At 43.7% G+C, this 19151-nt stretch overlaps 2 protein-coding genes across 2 annotated transcripts in view; one reads left to right on the top strand and one right to left on the bottom strand.

Annotated features, from left to right (window-relative positions):
• Positions 1-2453: 2453 nt before the first annotated feature.
• EPM2AIP1 (EPM2A interacting protein 1) lies at positions 2454-7946 on the bottom strand. The gene has a single exon (XM_049870797.1). The coding sequence runs from the start codon at positions 7833-7835 to the stop codon at positions 6009-6011; it is 1827 nt and encodes a 608-aa protein (XP_049726754.1). The 5' UTR covers positions 7836-7946; the 3' UTR covers positions 2454-6008.
• A 14-nt stretch (positions 7947-7960) lies between these two features.
• Positions 7961-19151, top strand: part of MLH1 (mutL homolog 1) — a 45691-nt gene continuing 34500 nt past the window's right edge. Inside the window, exons 1-4 of the mRNA XM_049870796.1 lie at positions 7961-8437; positions 10561-10651; positions 12822-12920; positions 18164-18237. Coding sequence (XP_049726753.1) covers positions 8322-8437; positions 10561-10651; positions 12822-12920; positions 18164-18237 — 380 coding nt within the window. The 5' untranslated portion in view covers positions 7961-8321. The remainder of the gene's footprint in view (positions 8438-10560; positions 10652-12821; positions 12921-18163; positions 18238-19151) is intronic.

Raw genomic sequence — 19151 nt, 5'->3', positions numbered from 1 at the left:
TCCACAAACAGACCTTATAGATATGCCAAGTGTTAACCAGTAGTATTTTCTTCCAAATATTTCTGGCTTTCCTCCCAGACACATGGAAAGATTATACTTTCCCACCTCCTCGAACTTCGATGTGGCCATGTGATGATTCGCTTTGCCAATGAAATTGCTTTGAAGGCCTTGATTTGCCATACCCTTTTTCCTTCACCGAAGTAAGCAGCCACACTCCAGCTGGTATCTGCTTTGTCAGCCTGGGTCCCAGAATCAGGACAATTTAGCGCAGGGATCAGTGAATTTATTCTGGAGCGGGTCAAATAGTAAAAATTTTAGGTTTGTGGTCCATACAGGCTGACCCAACTACTCAACTGCGGCACTGTACAGCAAAAGCCGCTACAGACAGTACGTGAATGGGCAAGGCTGTGTTCCAATAAAACTTTGGTCACAAAAACAGCACCAGGATAGATTTTGCCCACGGGCCACAGTTTGTCAACCCCTGATTTAGAACAAAGTCCCTAGTCAACTTGCAATGGACACATTGTGTGAGACGCTGAGGTTTTGTGGTTGTGTGTTACTGCATGGTAACCCAGCCCATCCTGATACAGAAATTGGTTCTATTTAAAAAAAATAAATAAATAAAAGCTGAACATTAACTTAGTGGTTAGTTGGCAGGCATTCAGTAAACTGCTGTTGGAGGGTGGAAGAGTTAACTTCCGCAGTGGCAATCCACGTTACACAGTGGCAATACTGTCTCTTGAGATAACTTGGAAGGCAAATAAATTTACCATTTACTGAAGAAAAAGATAAAAAAAAAAATTTGTGGTTGCTATTGGTTACACTTGACAGGAATGTACGGGAAAGAGATGAACTCAGAAAAGAACTGGTCAGTTTTCAAGCATAAATGAAAGGGAACAGAGAGGGTTCACAAATTCAAGTACTAATAGGGAGGAAAATATTTCTCGATTAGACATAGTAAGATAAAAATGAGAAATCCTTTAATCCAAAGGTTGATTAAAACCCAGTTACGCAGCAATGAGAAATCACTAGATGACAATCACGCTTACGGGCAGACCCCTGAATGGGTTAACGTGCCTCAGAGTAGAAGTACAACTAGGAATGTAGCACTAGCAAGTCCCTTGAACTGGACAAATATCTCAAGGAAAAACAGACTCAGGGCGTGTTCTCCCACATAAGCATGAAAAGCACCAGGTATCCGGAAATTAAGTCCTGAGAAGCATGGGAACAAGAAAGTAAACAAATATGGCAAATCCAAGAAGTATACATTGACTAAATGTTACTTTTGGGTCATCTCCTTTGGGGAGGTGATGAGGGAATTCTTCATGTAGGAAGGCAAGTAAAGGAATACCTAGTGACCAGAAGGTAAGTTTACTTACTCCTAAATTCCAGAAAAGCCGGAATTCATATGTAAAACAAAGCATGAAGGAAACAGCACGCCATTTTCTCCTAGCCTTGATGCTCACAAAAGGAAAAAGGGGTATTAACTCCTAAGCTGCAATCCTTTTCTGATACTGAATAAAACCAAAAAAACCAAACCCAGTGCCGTCTAGTTGATTCCGACTCATAGCGACCCCGTAGGACAGAGTAGAACTGCCCCATAGTTTCCGAGGAGCGCCTGGCGGATTCATACTGCTGACCCTTTGGTTAGCAGCCGTAGCATTTTACCACTACACCACCAGGGTTTCCAATACTGAATATAGCTTATTAATTACTTTCAAGTATTGTTGCCGCCCTGGTGGCATAGCTGTTAAGGGCTTAGCTGCTAACCAAAACGTCAGCAGTTCAAATCTGCCAGCTGCTCCTTGGAAACCCTATGGAGCAGTTCTATTCTGCCTGTTAGGGTCTGAGTCAGAACTGACTCAACAGCAATGGGTTTCTTTTTTTATTTTCTTAAACCAAGCCAAACCCGTTGCATCGAGTCAATTCCAACTCATAGCAACCCTATAGGACAGAGTAAAACTGCCCCACAGGGTTTCCAAGGAGCACCTGGTGGATTCGAACTGACGATCTTTTGGCTAGCAGCCATAGCTCTTAACCACTATGCCACCAGGGTTTCCTTTTTTGTCTTAGTTCACTAGTTTTTCAGTCTTTTTCATCTGTATATACATTGCTTTAAAAGTTTGCCATTAGAAATTAAAAAAAAAAATCAAACACTTGTATATCATGGAGGTAAAGACTTAACTTACATGGATTTATGTGCACATAGCTGGATTAGAATCCTGGTTTCACTACTTACTATGTTTACTAGGACAAATTGCAATGTAAGTCTGTTTCCTCAACATTCACGTATTTGGACCATATGCCAAATTTTCTGGGAACACAACAATGAGAAAGATAAGGTCCTGGTCAAAGAACTTAATTTCGTAATTTATCATACGTGGATACTTTCAGTGAATAGTATGAGGCACAACCACTGTGAAGGTTAAATGAGACTGTGAAAGAACCTTAAAGCATTACACAAATATTTATCCATCCAAACGTTTATTGAAATGCCAGGCATTGTGTTAAACACCAGAGATGTAACAGTGAGCAAAGCTTGTACGGTCCCTGGAACTCTAAAGCTTACAGTCTAGCAGGGATCAACAAGCAGTAACAATAGGGTGCTAAGTGTGTGGCTGGGAAAGAACAAGGTGTTACGGGTGGCTAGTAGGGCATCAAAGAAAGCTTCATGGGGAAGTGGTGTAGATCTGAAAGATGCCTTGTCCTAAGAACAATGGCGAAAGCAGTAGAGTGATATGAACAGACATGCCTTTTGGAATATGTGGCTGCAGCACAGAAAGGGATCAACACCAGAGAAAGGGAGGCTACTGAGGAAGCTGTTGCTGTAATTTAGGTAGGTTGGTGGCCTGGATTAGGCTAGTGGCACTGGAGAGTTGAGAGAAATTTAGACAGCAGACTAACAGAAAGGTTTTTCTTTGTGATTAGGTGTGAAGGATAACGAGGGAAAAGTCACACAAGGACAAGCAAATGAATGTTAGTGCAGGGAACATAAGAGGAGGAGCAGGTGTGGAGGCAAAACCAAGGATATCTGGAGGTGCCTGTGAGACAGCAAAATGGACTTAAGTTAGCATTCAGATATATGAATTAGGAAAGGTCTAGAAAAAAGGGAAGGAATTCAGGAGTCGTTGGCATACAGGTGGTAACTAAAGCCGTGGAAGGAGATGAGCTCAGGTAGGGAGATGTCGTAGAATGAGAAGACAGCTTAAAATAAAACAAAAAATCCGAAGGAACTCAAGTATTTAAGGGAGAGAGGTGTTTGCCGGAAAAGAAGACTGAGAACGCATACCTGGGAATGGCATCTCCTGATAGCTGAAACAAGCAAGTATTTCAAGGAGGACAGTCAATAGTGTCAGAGAAAGCTAAGAATATTGACAAGGGTCTGGTAACCTTCACAGAACAATCTGAGTGGACATATGCAAGCCTTGGGAATATAGGCAAAACTTTCAAGAAAGCTAGCAGGAATGGGAGATTCAAGGGATTTTTACTACATTCACCGATACAACAGGACCAGTAACAAGTATATTTATAAAAAAAAAAAAAAAGCTGCCATGCAGTTACAGAATTACTTCATACAGAAAACAGTAAACTGTACACATTTTTTAACAAACAAGACTAGTTTATAGCAAATTCTCTATTATTGAGGGTCAATTTAAAATCCTTGGATTATCTCCTACCCTTCATCAATGCCTATGTAATACCAACTAACTTTACTATTACCTTAAGCAAAACATAGTAGAACTTCACAAAATGTACAAGACTTCAATATTTGAAGAACTGGGGTTAGAAAACAGGCAGCTTTCAGGTGTTTTAATCATTCTTCCAAGTAATAAAACATTTGCCTTGAAAGAGAATCCTCAAAGCTATTGGGAAATTACCAGTAAACTCTCTGTTTTTGATTGCTTTTTACGATGTTGTTTTTCCAGATATTTAAGCCTACTTCGTTAGGCAAAATCTCAACTTTACCATTCTTGTTAATATTTAACACTTGTTTTCCTGCTCTAATTCTGTTTACTAGGATAAGGCTTTTTAACATGATTCAATTATCAATTACTGACTTATAAATGCTATTACGAGCTCCTGGAGCCTATTAAGGCCTTTATTGCATCCTTTTTTTTTTTTTAACTCAGAAAGTCTGAATTGGTCTCTCCTATCAAGTGTTCTGGGAGCCTTGGTGGTGCAGTGGTTAAGAGTTCCAATGCTAACCAAAAGGCTGGCAGTTTGAATCCACCAGCTGCTCCCTGGAAACCCAATGGGGCAGTTCTACTCTGTCCTATAGAGTCACTATGAGTCAGAGTCAACTCGATGGCAATGGGTTTGGTTTTTTATCAAGTACTCTGATACCTGCTCTTCTAATTTTATTTCTACCGGTAACTTGCCCTGTCCCTGAAAATAAGATAATCTCCATTTGGGCATTTAGGGAGGGATAATTCTTAACTGCATCAGCTGTTCTGTGCACACACTTGCAGGGCGGGGGCTTCTTCAAGCTTAAATGCCAGCGGAACCCCCCAGTAATTATGACAACCAAAAAAAGTCTCTATGCATTCCCCAACATCCTCTGGAGGGAGGGGTTATTGCCTCTGGTTGAGAATCACTGACACAACTTTGGTTCCTGGGCTCTTGTGGCAACTATTTTGACTGCTCAGGGAACTAGTTCCTTCTAGATTCTTAGTTGTATCATGGGTCCTTGAATTTGTTCGATCAGTAATCATAGAATACAGTGTTGTAACAGTCAAGACAGGACTTTAGCACAACAGTTTTCAAATCCTACTTGAGTGGATCCGTGAATGCAAGTTGGGTCCCGTTCTTAACTCAGTTTTACATATTGGGCTTTACTGTAAAACTTCCTTTCATGGTTAACGTAAGCTTGAAAATTACTGTTATGGCACAAAGCAGATGTCTTCCTGGAAATACGGAACTTCTGTGATCTGTGAATAAGGCTGCTTCTTGGGAGTTAAGTATTTCTACTTACGACTGTCTTAAATACAGAATGTGTGGGACAGTTTCACATTCAGAACACTCCCAGCGCCTAGCAAATATATTACATCACTTTGAAATAAAAGCTTCCCTTTAAGCAGGATTTCTTTATAAAACTGTTAACAAATGCAAATAGGAAACGAGCTAAAACATCTCACATCTCCTGATCATGGACTGAAAAGTCTTTTTTCCTCATCCTTTCTGATAGAGCTAACCTTCTGTCTAGAGTAGAAAAAAAGAATTATGAATTGTCAATCCGTTAACAGGTTCTATACTTACCAAAGTCCTTTAATAGGCAAACTAATAAAGTAGTTCTGATTATGCTAAGTCCAAGGGACTTCCCCTGTAAATGGTTAGTCTGAACTCCCAAGTTGCAGGAAGCCTCCTAAACCAGGAACTTGAAAATAATTCTTGTTCCTGACTAAGATTTTACTGAATTACTTCCTCAGTAATAACAATAACACTGGGGCTGCGGGGAGGTAAGAGGGAAAAAAAAAAAAAAATCTATCAATATTTTCTTCAGACTCAGAAATGTTTTTTTAAAAAATAGACTTACACATTTTGATAAAATACCTCCACTGTATGAATTCTTCCTTTCTGGAACCTTCTGAACTTGCTATACGAGTTGCTGCAAATTGGTTCAAGTATAGATTTGAGCAGCTGATAATCTCAGACTGGTTGTAACGCTTCATTAAAATAAAAGCTAAAATTTTTGGCATGTATCTTCAGGACACCTTACAAACAGACTTTTAACTCAACTCCCATTATCACAACTAAACTTCTTTAAAACCAATTATACCATAAAAGCAAAAGACAACGGCTCTGTCATTAAATTTTAAAAAGGTAATAGCCTCATGTTTCAGTTCCATGCTGCTTTTGAGACTGAAAAAAAAAGACAACTGTCAGAAGAACGAAACCTGGTCAATTTGGGTGTCTTGTAATAAACCTGGTGCTTTCCCACAATCCAAATTAGTAAACCTGAAAAATCAAACCAATTTTTCCTTTGTTTTTCAATGTTGTACTACAAAAGTTCACAGATTAGGTTCATTTCTTTCTCTCACAAGATCATCCCAACCGGGCTCCATTTCAGTTGTGGCAATTCGAAAGAGGGCTTGGAGATGCTCATCTGTCAAAGGCTGGCTCAAAGTATGTTGATTTCGAGTCAAATATGAAAAAGCCTTTTCAGAGATTTCGCTACTGTCAAACAAGGATGCCACCTTACAGGCAACCCCTTTGATAACTGGGTAAGAGTCAGCAGACAATCCAGCGTAGAACTGGCCCAAGTCTTTGACTCTGTATTCATTCCAAAGGTTAGTATTTGACTGAAGTTTCCTTAGCTCCGTCCTTACCGAAATAGGTGCGTATTCAGGTTTAAAGTTAAATGGATTTGAGAAAAGTTCTAAGTCCTTTCTAATGAATCTAAGGTCCTTGAAATGTCTCTCAAATTCCTTTTGTAAGCGACAGATCACCACTTGATACCTGTCAGGATCAAATATTTTTTGATCATCTTTAAGGCGTTGTTTAAGCTCATCAACAATTTCTCTGAAGGCAGCAAAGTGTGTTAGATTCTTCTCCTCCATGTGTCTGTGAAGTAAACTCAGCTTAACTTCAAAGGTACAAATATGATCAAAGGCAGCAGCAGCAAAGACTTTACTAACTCGCAGCTCTTCACTCAGTTCCCCAAGGTGGTCCATAATATCCACCAAAAAGCCAAAGTCACAGAGCCACTGCTTGTCTGTGAAATGGACTGTGATAGCCCCTACCGAAACCAAGAACGCCTCTATCTCTTTTCTTAAGGAAAATATGAGTTTTAAAGTTTTCCCTTTCCTAAGCCAATTGTTCAGACATCGTCCGTTGACCCTTTCCCCATGCTGTGACTCAGAGTCCCTTAGTAAAGCCTGAAACTCGGGGCGCCGAAGGCCTCGGGTCTTAATCAAGACCACCCATTCGGATATGGTATTCACGATCTGATTAACATCTACATCGTAGGAGCTCAACAGTTCCAAGTGGAAAAATCCCGAGTAGTGAATAACGTTCCAGCAGTTGGGGCTGACGGCCTTTTCCCTCATATAGGAGACCAAGCCCGAGTTCTCGCCTATCATCCTCAGGGTGTGGGTCGTGCTCAGCCCGACCATCCGCTGCAGGCTCAGCCCCGCGCCGCGCACGGCCGCCTGGATCGCCGCCATCAGCGCGCCCACGCTGAAGTGCTGCGTCAGGTTGACGATGGTCAGGAGCTCCTCCTGCACCTCCAAGGCGTCGTCCACGCCGCGGATGAAGACCAGGAGGTAGTTCTCGTAGGCCACAAAGGCTTGGTCGTCCAGGGCAAGGGAGTAGGCCCGGAAGGCCCTGGCTCGCTCCAGCAGCTGGGCGCGGAGGTTCCTGTCGATGCTCCGCACCCTGTGCGCCGCGGCCTCCGGGGAGACATCGATGCCCTCCAGGACGCTCAGGTGCTCGGGCAGCACCTCCCTCAGCATCACCTCCAAGCACTGGTGCACGAAGTCCCCCTCACCCGAGCCGCGGCCCGTCAAGGCCAGGAGGCGGGCGAGCCCGAAGCCGGCACGGGCAGCCCTCTCCTCCGCAGTCGGCGGGGCGTCCTCGGGCCAGTCGCCCTGACGCAGCCGCTCCACCAGGGCCGCGCGCTCGTCCCCAGCCGCGTACCGATCGTAGCATCGGTGCTCGGCCTCGTAGTGGCGCCGGATGTCGCGCTCGGCGGTGGCTCCGAGGAGGCTGCGACACACCAGGCACAGGCACCCGTTGCCCTCCGGAGCCTCCACCACCAAGTAACGCTGGGTCCACTCGGGCCGGAAAACACGAGACTCGTCGGCGTCCATCCTGCTCCTTTTGGGCGTCAGCCACATTCTGCCGGAGGCCAGCAGAGCAGGGCCGACCTCAGGGAGGCCGAAAGGAGAGGAGACGAGCAAACGCGAAGGCCACGCGCCCTCCTCAGCGCTGCGCCACAGCTCCTCAGCGCCTCAGCGGCCGGACCCCCGCCTCCGCCTGTCGCAGTCCGTTCCGATTGGCTGGAGATTCCGTATTCACTGTCGCTCCCAGGAACTAGCCAATAGGAAGAGCTGACGGTGATTCCTAACGCGCAAGCGCGCAGCCTGCCCTCCAGTGGGCCTCTGTCGCTATAGGGACCACGCACGCGCCTCAGAATCTTGACTGGCATTACTGCCGTCCAATCAGAAGCTCCGTGGCTCCCAGCTTGCGCTACCGCTGGGGGGTGGAGCAAGACGGCATCAGCAGAGGCAGCGGATAAACGTGCGTTCGAGAAACTGAAGTGATTGGCGGAGAGCACTTCCGGTGAGCGGCTCGAACGTGACCTGAGCTTCGCTGGCGCCAAAATGTCGTTCGTGGCGGGGGTGATCCGCCGGCTAGACGAGACAGTGGTGAACCGCATCGCGGCGGGAGAGGTTATCCAGCGACCGGCTAATGCCATCAAGGAGATGATTGAGAACTGGTACAGAGGGGGTCGGGCTGGGCTCCCTTAGAAAATATGACTTAACGGTCCGCCGCTCAAAATGGCGTGGGCACGCCTCCCTGCCGTGGGCGGGGCATGTACTGCGCATGCCCACAGCGCAGCCAAGGCCCTGGGCGTGAGTTTATTGTCTTTCCAACTCCCGGGCCCCGGGTGTTTCCCGAGCGCTCTCGCGAGAGTTTCTCTCTAACGTTGTTGGGGGTGCAAAGCTTAAAGCAGTTTTAACAGTGTAGTTAACTAGAGAGTTCTTTAATTTGAAACTATATGGGTAGTAAGTGCACACTGGAAAATGTATGAAAGTTTACGGTGGGGAAAAAAATCTTTTTTTTAGAGCATAGCATGTTATCCGTTTCTTGCTTTTTATTCCAGAAATCATCAAGACACACACATTTATTCAGAATAAATTGTTTGGTTTTTTAGGATAGGCCGACGATGGTCTTGGGGTTTAACTTGCGATTTCTCTCTTGCCAAATTAGTGACCCCCCTCTTAGTGTTTTCCCGCCCTTTATTTTTGGGGGTCACTCAGAAGACGCCTGATTTTACGGGCATCTCGTAGATTCTGACACTTAGAACTGTCACACAGACAGTGGAGGGAAGAGGTTAAAAACCTGTGGAAAGAAAGGTGGGTGTGGACTGTGAGCTTCGAAAACAAAGCCAAAACCAAATCTGTTGCCGTCCAGGCAATTTCTACTCATAGCGACCCTACAGGACAGAGTAGAACTGCCCCATATGGTTTCCAAAGAGCAGCTGGTGGATTCAAACTGCAGACCTTTTGGTTAGCAGCCAAGCTCTTAACCATTGGGCCACCGGGGCTCCAAGCTTCAAAAAGATGCCTGATAGTATACCTAAAAGTTATCAGATCATTTTTCTTGAATTCGTTTAATGTTAATAAAGTTCATATATGTATTTTTTAAATGCTCCAACTAAGAATGACAGATACATAGATTTATTATGAAAACATACACAAGTCATTCAGGGTAATAGGCCTTGAGAGAGCTGTGGGTTAGAGATGAGCAATGGAATGGAAGAGAATTAGGTGGACAAAAGGAGCAGAAAATCTGGGAAGATTTTCTCCTGTGGTCTGTAAAGACTGGCTTTTGTTTCTACAATGTTAGAATTTACAGACAGAACAAATTGGGCCTACTGTTGGTTAAGAGCTACGGCTGCTAACCAAAAGGCTGGCAGTTTGAATCCACCAGCCACTCCTTGGAAACCCTGTGGGGCAGTTCTACTCTGTCCTGTAGGGTCGCTGTGAGCCGGAATCAACTCGACAGTAATGGGTTTGGTTGTACTGTGCCAGAATAGTATATAACAAAACTAACATATTAGCTCCACGGCTTATGATTAGTTCTATAAGCAGACATTTTGTATGGGGTCCAGTTATTCTCAGTTTAATGTATTAAATCGAGGTGGCTAATATAATTGCACTCAGAGGCTCCAGAAAAAGGTCTTCAGTATTTAATTAACTTCTTGTCTTATTTCTGAATAAAGAACTTTCTGTGTGGGGAGTCTACAACATCCCTTTCTTACTTTGCCCCAGGCTGTATTCATTTCTCTGGCAGGTGCTTTATGCCTGTAGGCTACTCTTCAAAGGTGGTAAGGATTTATTGGTTCTTAAAGAACTTTCTGCCTTGCCATTTTTCTTTTTCACTACCGTCAGTATACTTCCTAATATAAATATACGTTCATAGAGAAAAAAGAAATTGAGAAAAAATTTTAAATGTGTTTTTTATAACATCTTATTAGGAACAGAAGGCTGAATAAAATTGAGGTAACAGGCAGTAAAATTAGTTGAGAAAAGGGTAAGAAAAAGGTATGTGCTAAAAGGATCCGAATTCTAACTTCTCTCTGTCTCCAAGAGGAACAGAAATAGCGCTGAATGTCCTGTTGGAAATGATGGTTGCCCTCTCTGCCCCCACCCTTCCCTCTCTCACCTGAACTCCTACAGTAAACTCACTGAGCCTGTAAGATAAAGAAAAACACGTTGATCAGACACTCTTGTATTTGTCTTTGTTCTGATCTCTTGGCTCAGTATCTCTTGGCCCGTATTATAATTTGTGGGTTCGAGCAGTTGCAGGCTGATTGTTTCCTGTTTGATTTGCCAGTTTAGATGCGAAATCTACAAGTATTCAAGTGGTTGTGAAAGAGGGAGGCCTGAAATTGATTCAGATCCAAGACAACGGCACTGGGATCAGGGTAAGTAGAACCCCCAGAAAAGCGGGTGTTTGTCTGCTTCATGTGGTACCATCTGCAAGAAGAAACAGCTGCTATTCTGAAAACTACTCCTTTGCAGGTGGATTTTTTTAACTGAAAAATTCAACACCTACAAGAAATATTTTTTGAGTAATCATTCTCTGCCGAACACCATTTCAGGGGACATGGCAGTGAATAAAACAGACAGAAATCCTTTCTCTTCCGGTGTTTACATTCTAGAGGTGCGGGACAAACAAATTGTTGTGGTTAAGTGCCATCGAGTCCATTTTCAACCCCACGTGACAAAGTAGCACTGCCCCATCAGGTCTTCTAGGCTGTAGTCTGGATGGAAGTAGATCTCCAGGTCTTTCCACTGGAGCCCCGGGTGGTTTCACACTGCCAGCCTTTCAGTCAGTATGGTAAGCTGTATGTCAGATGGTATTGAGTGCTATGGGGAAGACAAGCAGAGGGGAGGATGGGGAGCTCGGGGTGGGAAGGGCCAAGCCTTAAATTGGGCAGTTCAGGGAAGGCTTCTGTATGGATGCAACGTTTGAGGACGGTCCTGGTGCAGGTCCAGGAGTGAGCCGTGAGGCTGTTTAAAGAACGCGTGCTCCAGGGAGAGAGAAGAGCGTGTGCAAAGACTGAGGAACAGAAGCACGCCTGGCCAGCCTGAGGGCAAAGGAGGCCCATGCTGCAGCAGCGTAAGCAAGGGGAGGAGGAACAGGAGGTAATGCCCGAGAACAGAGTAGGCAGATCACGTAGGAGCTTGGGAGCCATTATAAAATCTTTGGCTTTCACTCTAAACAGAGGGTGCTGAAAAAAACAGTGCCGTGTTTGATGAGTTGTAGAGGAACCACTTTGTCCGCTGTGTGGAAGGGACTGCAGATGGACAGGGTAGAGTGGTGAGGGGACTCCTCCAGCAGCCCAGGAGAGGGCCGTGGCACCCTGGGTCAGTATGGCTGTAGTAGAGATGTAGGAGACACTGAGATTCTGGGTTGATAGTGAAGGCAGAGCTCAAGGATTTGCTGATGTGGTATATGAGGGTGCCTTAGTTCCCTAATGCAGCTGTAACAAGTACAGCAAGTGGGTAGCCTTTAAAGGAAAGAAGTTTATTTTCTCCTTGTTTAGGAGGGTAGAAGTTCAAAGTCAGGACACAGGCCCTAGAGGAAGGTGTGCTATATGTGGTCTTGGGGAAGACCCTTGTCTCAGCTTCTGTAGCCCTGTCAGTCCTTGGGTCCTTGGCGATCCTCACATGTACTTCTGTAGTGCCAGCTCATGGGCTTCTGTAGTGCTAGCTTGTGGGGTTCTGTAGTGCCACCTCATGGACTTCTGTAGTGCTAGCTCGTGGGCTTCTGTAGTGCTAGCTCGTGGGCTTCTGTAGTGCTAGCTCGTGGACTTCTGTAGTGCTAGCTTGTGGAGTTCTGTAGTGCTAGCTCCTGGACTTCTGTGGTGCTAGCCTGTCTCTGTGTCTAATCCACTCCTTCTATCACTCAGAAGTGACGAGGTTTAGGACATACCTTATACTAATACGGCTTTATCAACATAGCAGAGAAAACCCTATTTCCAGATAGGATTACTTCCACAAGTTTAGGGGTCAAAAGTCTAACACATATTTTGGGGGGCAATTCAATACATAAAAGAAGGAATGAGGAGGCAAGAATGCTTTCAAGGTTTTGGTCTAGGTGGATGGAGAGAAGAGTTGCTGTTTACTGAGATGCAGAAAGCAGGTATGGGGGAGGATTGGACGTTGAGGTTGGGTCCCGTTAAATTTATGATGCCTTTTAGCTGGATCTGGACTATTGGCTGGAGGTCTGGGCTGGAGATAAAACTTGGGGAGTCGTCTGCATTTTGATGGTATTAGAAGCCACAAGACTGATGAGATCATTCAGGCAGTGAGCGTAGGTACAGGAGAGGTCCCAGGATGGCGCTCTGGGCTACTCTAGCATTGGAGGTGGGGGAGATGGGGCAGCACCAGGGAAGGAGACTGAACAGGAGCAGCCAGCGATGAAGGAGGAAGACCAGGACAATGTGGTATCCTGGATGCTAAGTGAGGAAGGTCGCTGCCAATTTAAAAACACTTCACCAAGAGGAATTCCTTCCTGAATTCAATCAAGGAAAGGGAAATCCACAAAGATTTGGAACACAGAGTACCATAACTTTTTTAACTTTCTAGAAAGAAGATCTGGACATTGTGTGTGAGAGGTTCACCACAAGTAAACTGCAGTCCTTTGAGGATTTAGCCAGTATTTCTACCTATGGCTTCCGGGGCGAGGTAAGCTGAGAATCAAAAACCGTGTAAGATATCCTTCTTAATGGCATCGTCTGCCGTTTGGCAACATATGCTTCTCAACAGAGCTAAAGAAGAAATGATTCTTTTTTCCAGGACCGAGGCTTATTCATAAATACTTAATGCGCTGTAAACTGTTTCACGTGAGACCCACATCACGTGTCTCTCGATGGGCACACGCAGCACCAACCACAGCGTTTTCTTGTCAGAAAATCAAATGTGAATCTCATGGATTCTTAGATCTCAGGACCCGAATGAAGACATGGGGGCAGGGGACCTGGGAAACGATAGTGCAGGGATGCGGTCAGCAAGTCGCAGATGAGGAAGCAGGGGACAAAAGGCTGGTTTCCTTTAACAGATAAATTACAGAGGGAAGAAAGACAAGAGTGCAGGAACCTCTAGGACTAGAGAGGCCTAAGAGGCACATGAACCAGTTCCAGTGTGTAGATTTTACTTGGATCCTGAGATGAACAAACTAAAAAAAAAATGTTTTTTGAGAAGATCAGAGATAACTTGAACGCATGTGGACTATTTGATGGTATTAAGGAGAAATTGTTTTTAATTTTTTTGGTATGAAAATAATATCATGGATTCTTATCTTTCAGAGATAAAAAAATTTTTTTTTATATTTATGGATGAAATTATATGACGGATCTTAGGAATATGTGATATGGAAAATATTATTAGGACTAAAATAGGATTATATACTTATAGCACTTAATACCTTGTGGATATCCTTTTTGTGTACTTTTAAAAGAGTTGGAGCCTGGTGGTACAGTGGCTAAGAGCTCAGCTGCTAACTGAGAGGTCATCAGTTGGAATCCCCCAGCCACTCCTTGGAAACCCTATGGGGCAGTTCTTTTCTGTCCTGTAGGGTCGCTGTGAGTTGGAATTGTCTCCAGCGCAACAAATTTGGTTTGGTTTTTGGTTTTAAAACTGTGTATTAGTTTGGTATTGCTGCCGTAAAAAATTACCGTAAATTCAGTGGCTTAGAACAACACAGATTTATCATTTTACAATTCTGTACAGTAGAGGACACAGGTCTCACTGGGCTAAAATGAAGGTGTCGGCAGGGATGCTTTCCTTTCTAGAGGCTCTAGGGGAACAAAGAAACTGTTTAAGAGTTCTTTCAGGGAAAGGAGATGGAAGGTGTGGGGAAGGGGAAAGGAGCCAATTTTCATTTTGTGTTTCTGTAGTTTTTGAATGTTTATCATGTGTATGTAATACTTTTATTTAATTAAAAAATTAGTTATAGTTTTTAATTTTCATGAGGTCTCATTTATATATTTTGTCTTTCGCTCTTTGTGATTTTGTTGTTATATTAGAAAGTCCATCATTAAAAGCTGGGCTTGACAGTGTTGTACCTGCCTTTTCGTCTTAAGAATTTTATGATTTTAGTTTGCATGTTTAGGTCCTTAATCCATTTTGAATTTGTTTTTGTGTATGGTATAAGGCATAGGTCCTGTTTCATTTTTCTGCATGTGTAAATCCAATTTTCCCAGCACCATTTATTGAAGAGACTCTTCTTTCCCCATCAAATGGACTTAGCACCCTTGTCAGAAATCAGTTGACCATAGATGTATGGGTTTATTTCTGAGCTTTCAGTTCTATTCCACTGGTGTGTGTGTCACTTGTTATACCAGTACCAGGCTGTTTTGATTCCTGTAGCTGTGTAGTATCTCTTAAAATCAGAAAATGTGCGCCCTCCTACTTTGTTCTTCCTTTTCAACATTGTTTTAACTATTCTGAGCCTCTTGCCAGTTCATATGAAATTGAGGATTGGTTTTTCCATTACTGTAAAGAAGGCTGCTGGAATTTTGATCGGGATTGCGTTGAGCCTGTAGATTGCTTTGGGTAGTATTGACGTCTTAACAATATTAAGTCTTCTTATCTGTGAGCATGGGACATCTTTCCATTTATTTAAGTCTATTTTAACCTCTTTTAGCAGTGTTCTATAGTTTCATTGTTTAAGTTGTTCACATCCGTGGTTAGGTTTATTCCTAGGTATTTTATTCTCTTAGATGCTATTGTAAATAGAAATGTTTCTGTAATTTCCCTTTCAGATTTCTCATTGCTGGTGTAGAGAATCCCAACTGATTTTTGTTTGTTGATCTTGTACCCTGTAACTTTGCTGAATTCCTCTTTTAGCTCTAGAAGCTTTCTTATGGACTCTGGGATTTTCTATGTATAGGATCATATCCTGTGGAAATAGAGATAATTCTGCTGCTTCTTTTCCAGTCTAGATACCTTTTCTTTCTTTTTCTTGTCTTATTCCTCTGGCTAGGACTTCTAATACAATACTGAATAGAAGTGGTGAGAGCAGGCACCCTTGTCTTATTTCCAATTTCAAGAGGAAAGCTCTCAGTCTCTCTTGTTAAGTACAGTGTTGGTTGTTGGTTTTACATGTATGCCCTGAATCATATTGAGGAATTTCCCTTCTATTCCAGTCTTCTTGAGGTTTTTCATCAAGAAAGGGTGTTGGATTTTATCAGATGCTTTTTCTGCATCGTAGAGACGATCATGTGGTTTGTTTCCTTTGTTGTGTTGATGCGCTGGATCACGTTGACTGCTTTTCTAGGCTGTTCCTAGGTATATCCCACTTGGTCACGCTGTATGAGTCTTTTCATACGCTGTTGGGTTCTGTTTGCTAATATTTTGTTGAGGATTTTTGGATCTGTATTTGTAAGAGTTATTGGTCTTTAGTTTTCTTGTGGTGTCTATATCTGGTTTCATTATCAGGGTTATGTTTGCTTCATAGAATGAATTAGGGAATATCATTTACATTTTTTTAATGATGAAATTCAGCTCAGTTATGTAAACCGGGGTAATCCAGCAGCAGCTTGGTAATCTCTGGTCCTGAAGCCATGTTCCATGTTAATGTACTGAACCTGTGGCTGGCTTTTTCCACTCTCTGCTGGATGATAGTTCCAGGGTTGCATTTTTATGAATTACGATGCCCTCGTGAAAGGAGATACAGATCCCAAAGGGCCAGGAAACTAATCCTGTTTATAAGGGAAAAGAAATGGCTGTGGGTTTTGTTTCGTTTGAACTTGTTTTTACTTAACTGTAGAATTTAAAATTTACATTTCTAAACCTGTAATCGCTTATCTGAAACAGTTTTGTTTTGAATGACTACACACAGCATTATTTTGAGTGGTCTCGTTGTCCACTTCTGAACGAAAGTCTTAAAATCGTTGGAAGATAACGCATGGGGAATATTACTAAACATGCGTGTAGTTCTACCACCTGAAGACAGGTGCTATTATGTGCTAAGGTTTCGGTGTCTTTCCTTTTGGAATTTTTTCTGTATATATTTTCTCATTGTTCTTATAATTGTGCTACTGATTCAATTTGATAACCCACTTTCTTTTAACTTAAATTTGCAACTTAAGAATTTGCCATCTTGTCATACTTTGTGAACATTATTTTAGTAGCTGCATTGTTCATTCACCAGTGAATGTTTTATTAGATACTGCAAGTACGTTACCAAACAAAACGACGTAAAGCGACTCTCTCTTGTGAAGCTTACGTGCTAATGGGTGTAAATGAGTAAATATACAGTAAATGCTGTGGAGAAAATTAGGAAGCTTACAAGCTAATGGGTGTAAGTAAGTAACCGTGTAGAAAGTGCTGTGAAGAAAATTAAAACAGGTTAAGGAGGGGGTGGCAGTCTCAGGACCTCAGGCGGGGGCTGTACTTTGCAATATGGTGGTCAGTGAAGACCTCACAGATAAGCTAATAGTGAAGTTTGTGTGATATGTAAATACCTGGGAAGAAGAACATTCCAGGAAAAGGGCTGAGCTGTTACAGAGGCCCTGAGGTGAGAATGTACCTGCCACGTGCCTATGGGAGGATGAGTCACAAGGCCAGTGTGGCTGGAATGGCTGGGTGAGAGTGCGAAGGATGGAACATAAGGCCAGAGAGGTAGGAGGAGGGCAGAATACATCAGGCTCAGGCCAGGGGAAGGACTCTGGCATGAACTGCCTTCCATTTTAAAAGGGTCACTGTAGCTGATGTGTGCAGAATAGACTGGGGGAGGCGAAGACTGAAGCAGGAGCCCAGTTACGGAGCTGTTGGAGTAATCAGGTGAGCAGTGATGGCGGCGTGGACCAGGGTAGTAGTGGTGTTGTGGTCAGGATTCTGGACGTGCAGCGAAGAGAAGTCTTGGGATTCGTTGATGGCGTACATGTGGGAAGAGAGGGGTCAAGCGTGATGTCCATTTGGTGTGGACAGCTGGAGGGATGGATGCTGTTGATTGTGATAGGGGAGGGGGCTGCAGAAGGAGAAGGTTTGGGGGTGGGAAACCAGGGTCTAGCTTTGGACACACAGAGTTTGAAATGACAGGTAAATGGCTGCGTGTGCAACACCAAATAAAGCTGTGTTTGCTGCGTGTGCGACACCAAATAAAGCCGTGTTTGCTGCGTGCGCAACACCAAATAAAGCTGTGTTTGCGTGTGTGCCATTCTTTACTTAACCACTTCTGGTTATAAATGCTGATAAGGCATTTAGGCTGTTGCCAGGTTTTTTGTTGTTTCTTTTGGCTTTTTCTTTGTTACTGTAAATAACACTTGGAAATCCTGGTGGCACAGTGGTTAAGTGCCGGCTGCTAACCAAAAGGTCAGCAGTTTGAATCCACTAGGTGCTCCTTGCAAACTCTGTGGGACAGTTCTACTCTGTCCTGTAGTGTCGCAGTGAGTCAGAACGGACTCTACTTTTTTTTTTTAATAAATGATGCTTACAAGAACATCGTTACCATTTATTTTTGACTCTGGAATGTTTATATTTGAAGGATAATGTGTCCAGAGTTTTGGGGTTTGGATTTCACTCCAAATGAAATAACACTTGTACTCAGAAGTCTTAGAAGACCTAATAAAATGTGTATCTCTTCTCTCTTGATCCATACATAAACCATTTAAATTGTACACCATGTAAAAGTGGTGAAAGCAGCAGCCTTAAGTCAAGCCGCGTGCTTTCATTCTTTCCCTAGAGTAGGGCTGGGGTAAGTGTTTGGTTCTGAAACAGTTGCAGGACTTGCTGAAATTAAACCTTCTGAAGAAGAAGTGCACAGAGGGAACCACGTGTCAGCTAGCTGAGTGAGCAGAGTCACGGTTGCCTCATGCTGACACTGACTGGAAGAGGTGACGCGGATGACCTTTGCCTGTGTGAGGCGGCAGTGGGTGACCTAGCAGCGAGTTCTCCTTCTAAGCCAGTTCCTCCTCCTCCTTTAGGCTTTGGCCAGCATCAGCCACGTGGCTCACGTTACTATTACCACCAAAACAGCCGATGGAAAATGTGCGTTCAGGTATTGTGCTGACCTTTTCGTTCTGATATGTTTAACCTGAAATGTGCTTTCTGCCTGGATCTCAGGGTAACCCTGTGGAAACAGCAGTTTTATCCTTTTGGGCTGAGACCTCAGATGAGTTTTCTTCCTCCCTGGGGATAATCCACAAGGATGAGGATTGGGCGATAGCCTTACTTCCTGGGTTCTTAGAAGATGACATTGGACAGGAGTGCCTCCCCAGGTGTCTGTTACTCTCAAGTGTTGTAAGGAAATGGTAGCTGCTGCTGTTTTTCCTGCCTCTTCACCTGTCATTAGGATATTGCTTTGGGCTGATTATAGGACCTGTGGCTGGGGTGCTAAGGGCTCATGGTCTCTTCACTGACTCCTGCCCCCTCAGCTCCTTACCCCGTATGCGTGCTTGGGCTGCCTCACCTTCCCACGGGCGCTGCTCGCTGTCTGGTAGGCTGTCACAGTTTTCATAGGCTGATGAATGGCCTTGGAACCAAACAAAAACCACGATTTAAGGGATCAAAAAGCACCTTTATTTTTATAAGCATTGGCTGAGAATGCTTACATTCATGCCAAAAATGAGAAGTGTATTTTCTTATCATACAGATTGTTTATAAGTTAAAACAGAAAATTGCCTCAACAAAGGGCAGTTGTGTCTGCTTCTCAGTCTCCTTCAGCAAAGTGTGGATTGGTGGGAGGTAGAGCATTTCAGGGTACGGAGTGCTGATGCTGAGGGGGCACGATTCTCCGGGAACTAGAACTGCCCTCGGATCTGGGTGTTAGAATCGCCTCGCACAAACTGGGGAGACAGTTGTGAGTCAGCGTCCTTTTTTTGTAATCTGTTTTTAAGTTTTTATATTGAAGTAAATACAGATTCACAAGAATTTGCAAAAATAGTACAGAGAGGAGCTGTGTATTCTTCACCC

The sequence above is a fragment of the Elephas maximus genome, chromosome 27 (assembly GCF_024166365.1).
Source record: "Elephas maximus indicus isolate mEleMax1 chromosome 27, mEleMax1 primary haplotype, whole genome shotgun sequence".
Taxonomy (NCBI): domain Eukaryota; kingdom Metazoa; phylum Chordata; class Mammalia; order Proboscidea; family Elephantidae; genus Elephas; species Elephas maximus.
This window is presented reverse-complemented; position numbering and strand designations above follow the sequence as displayed.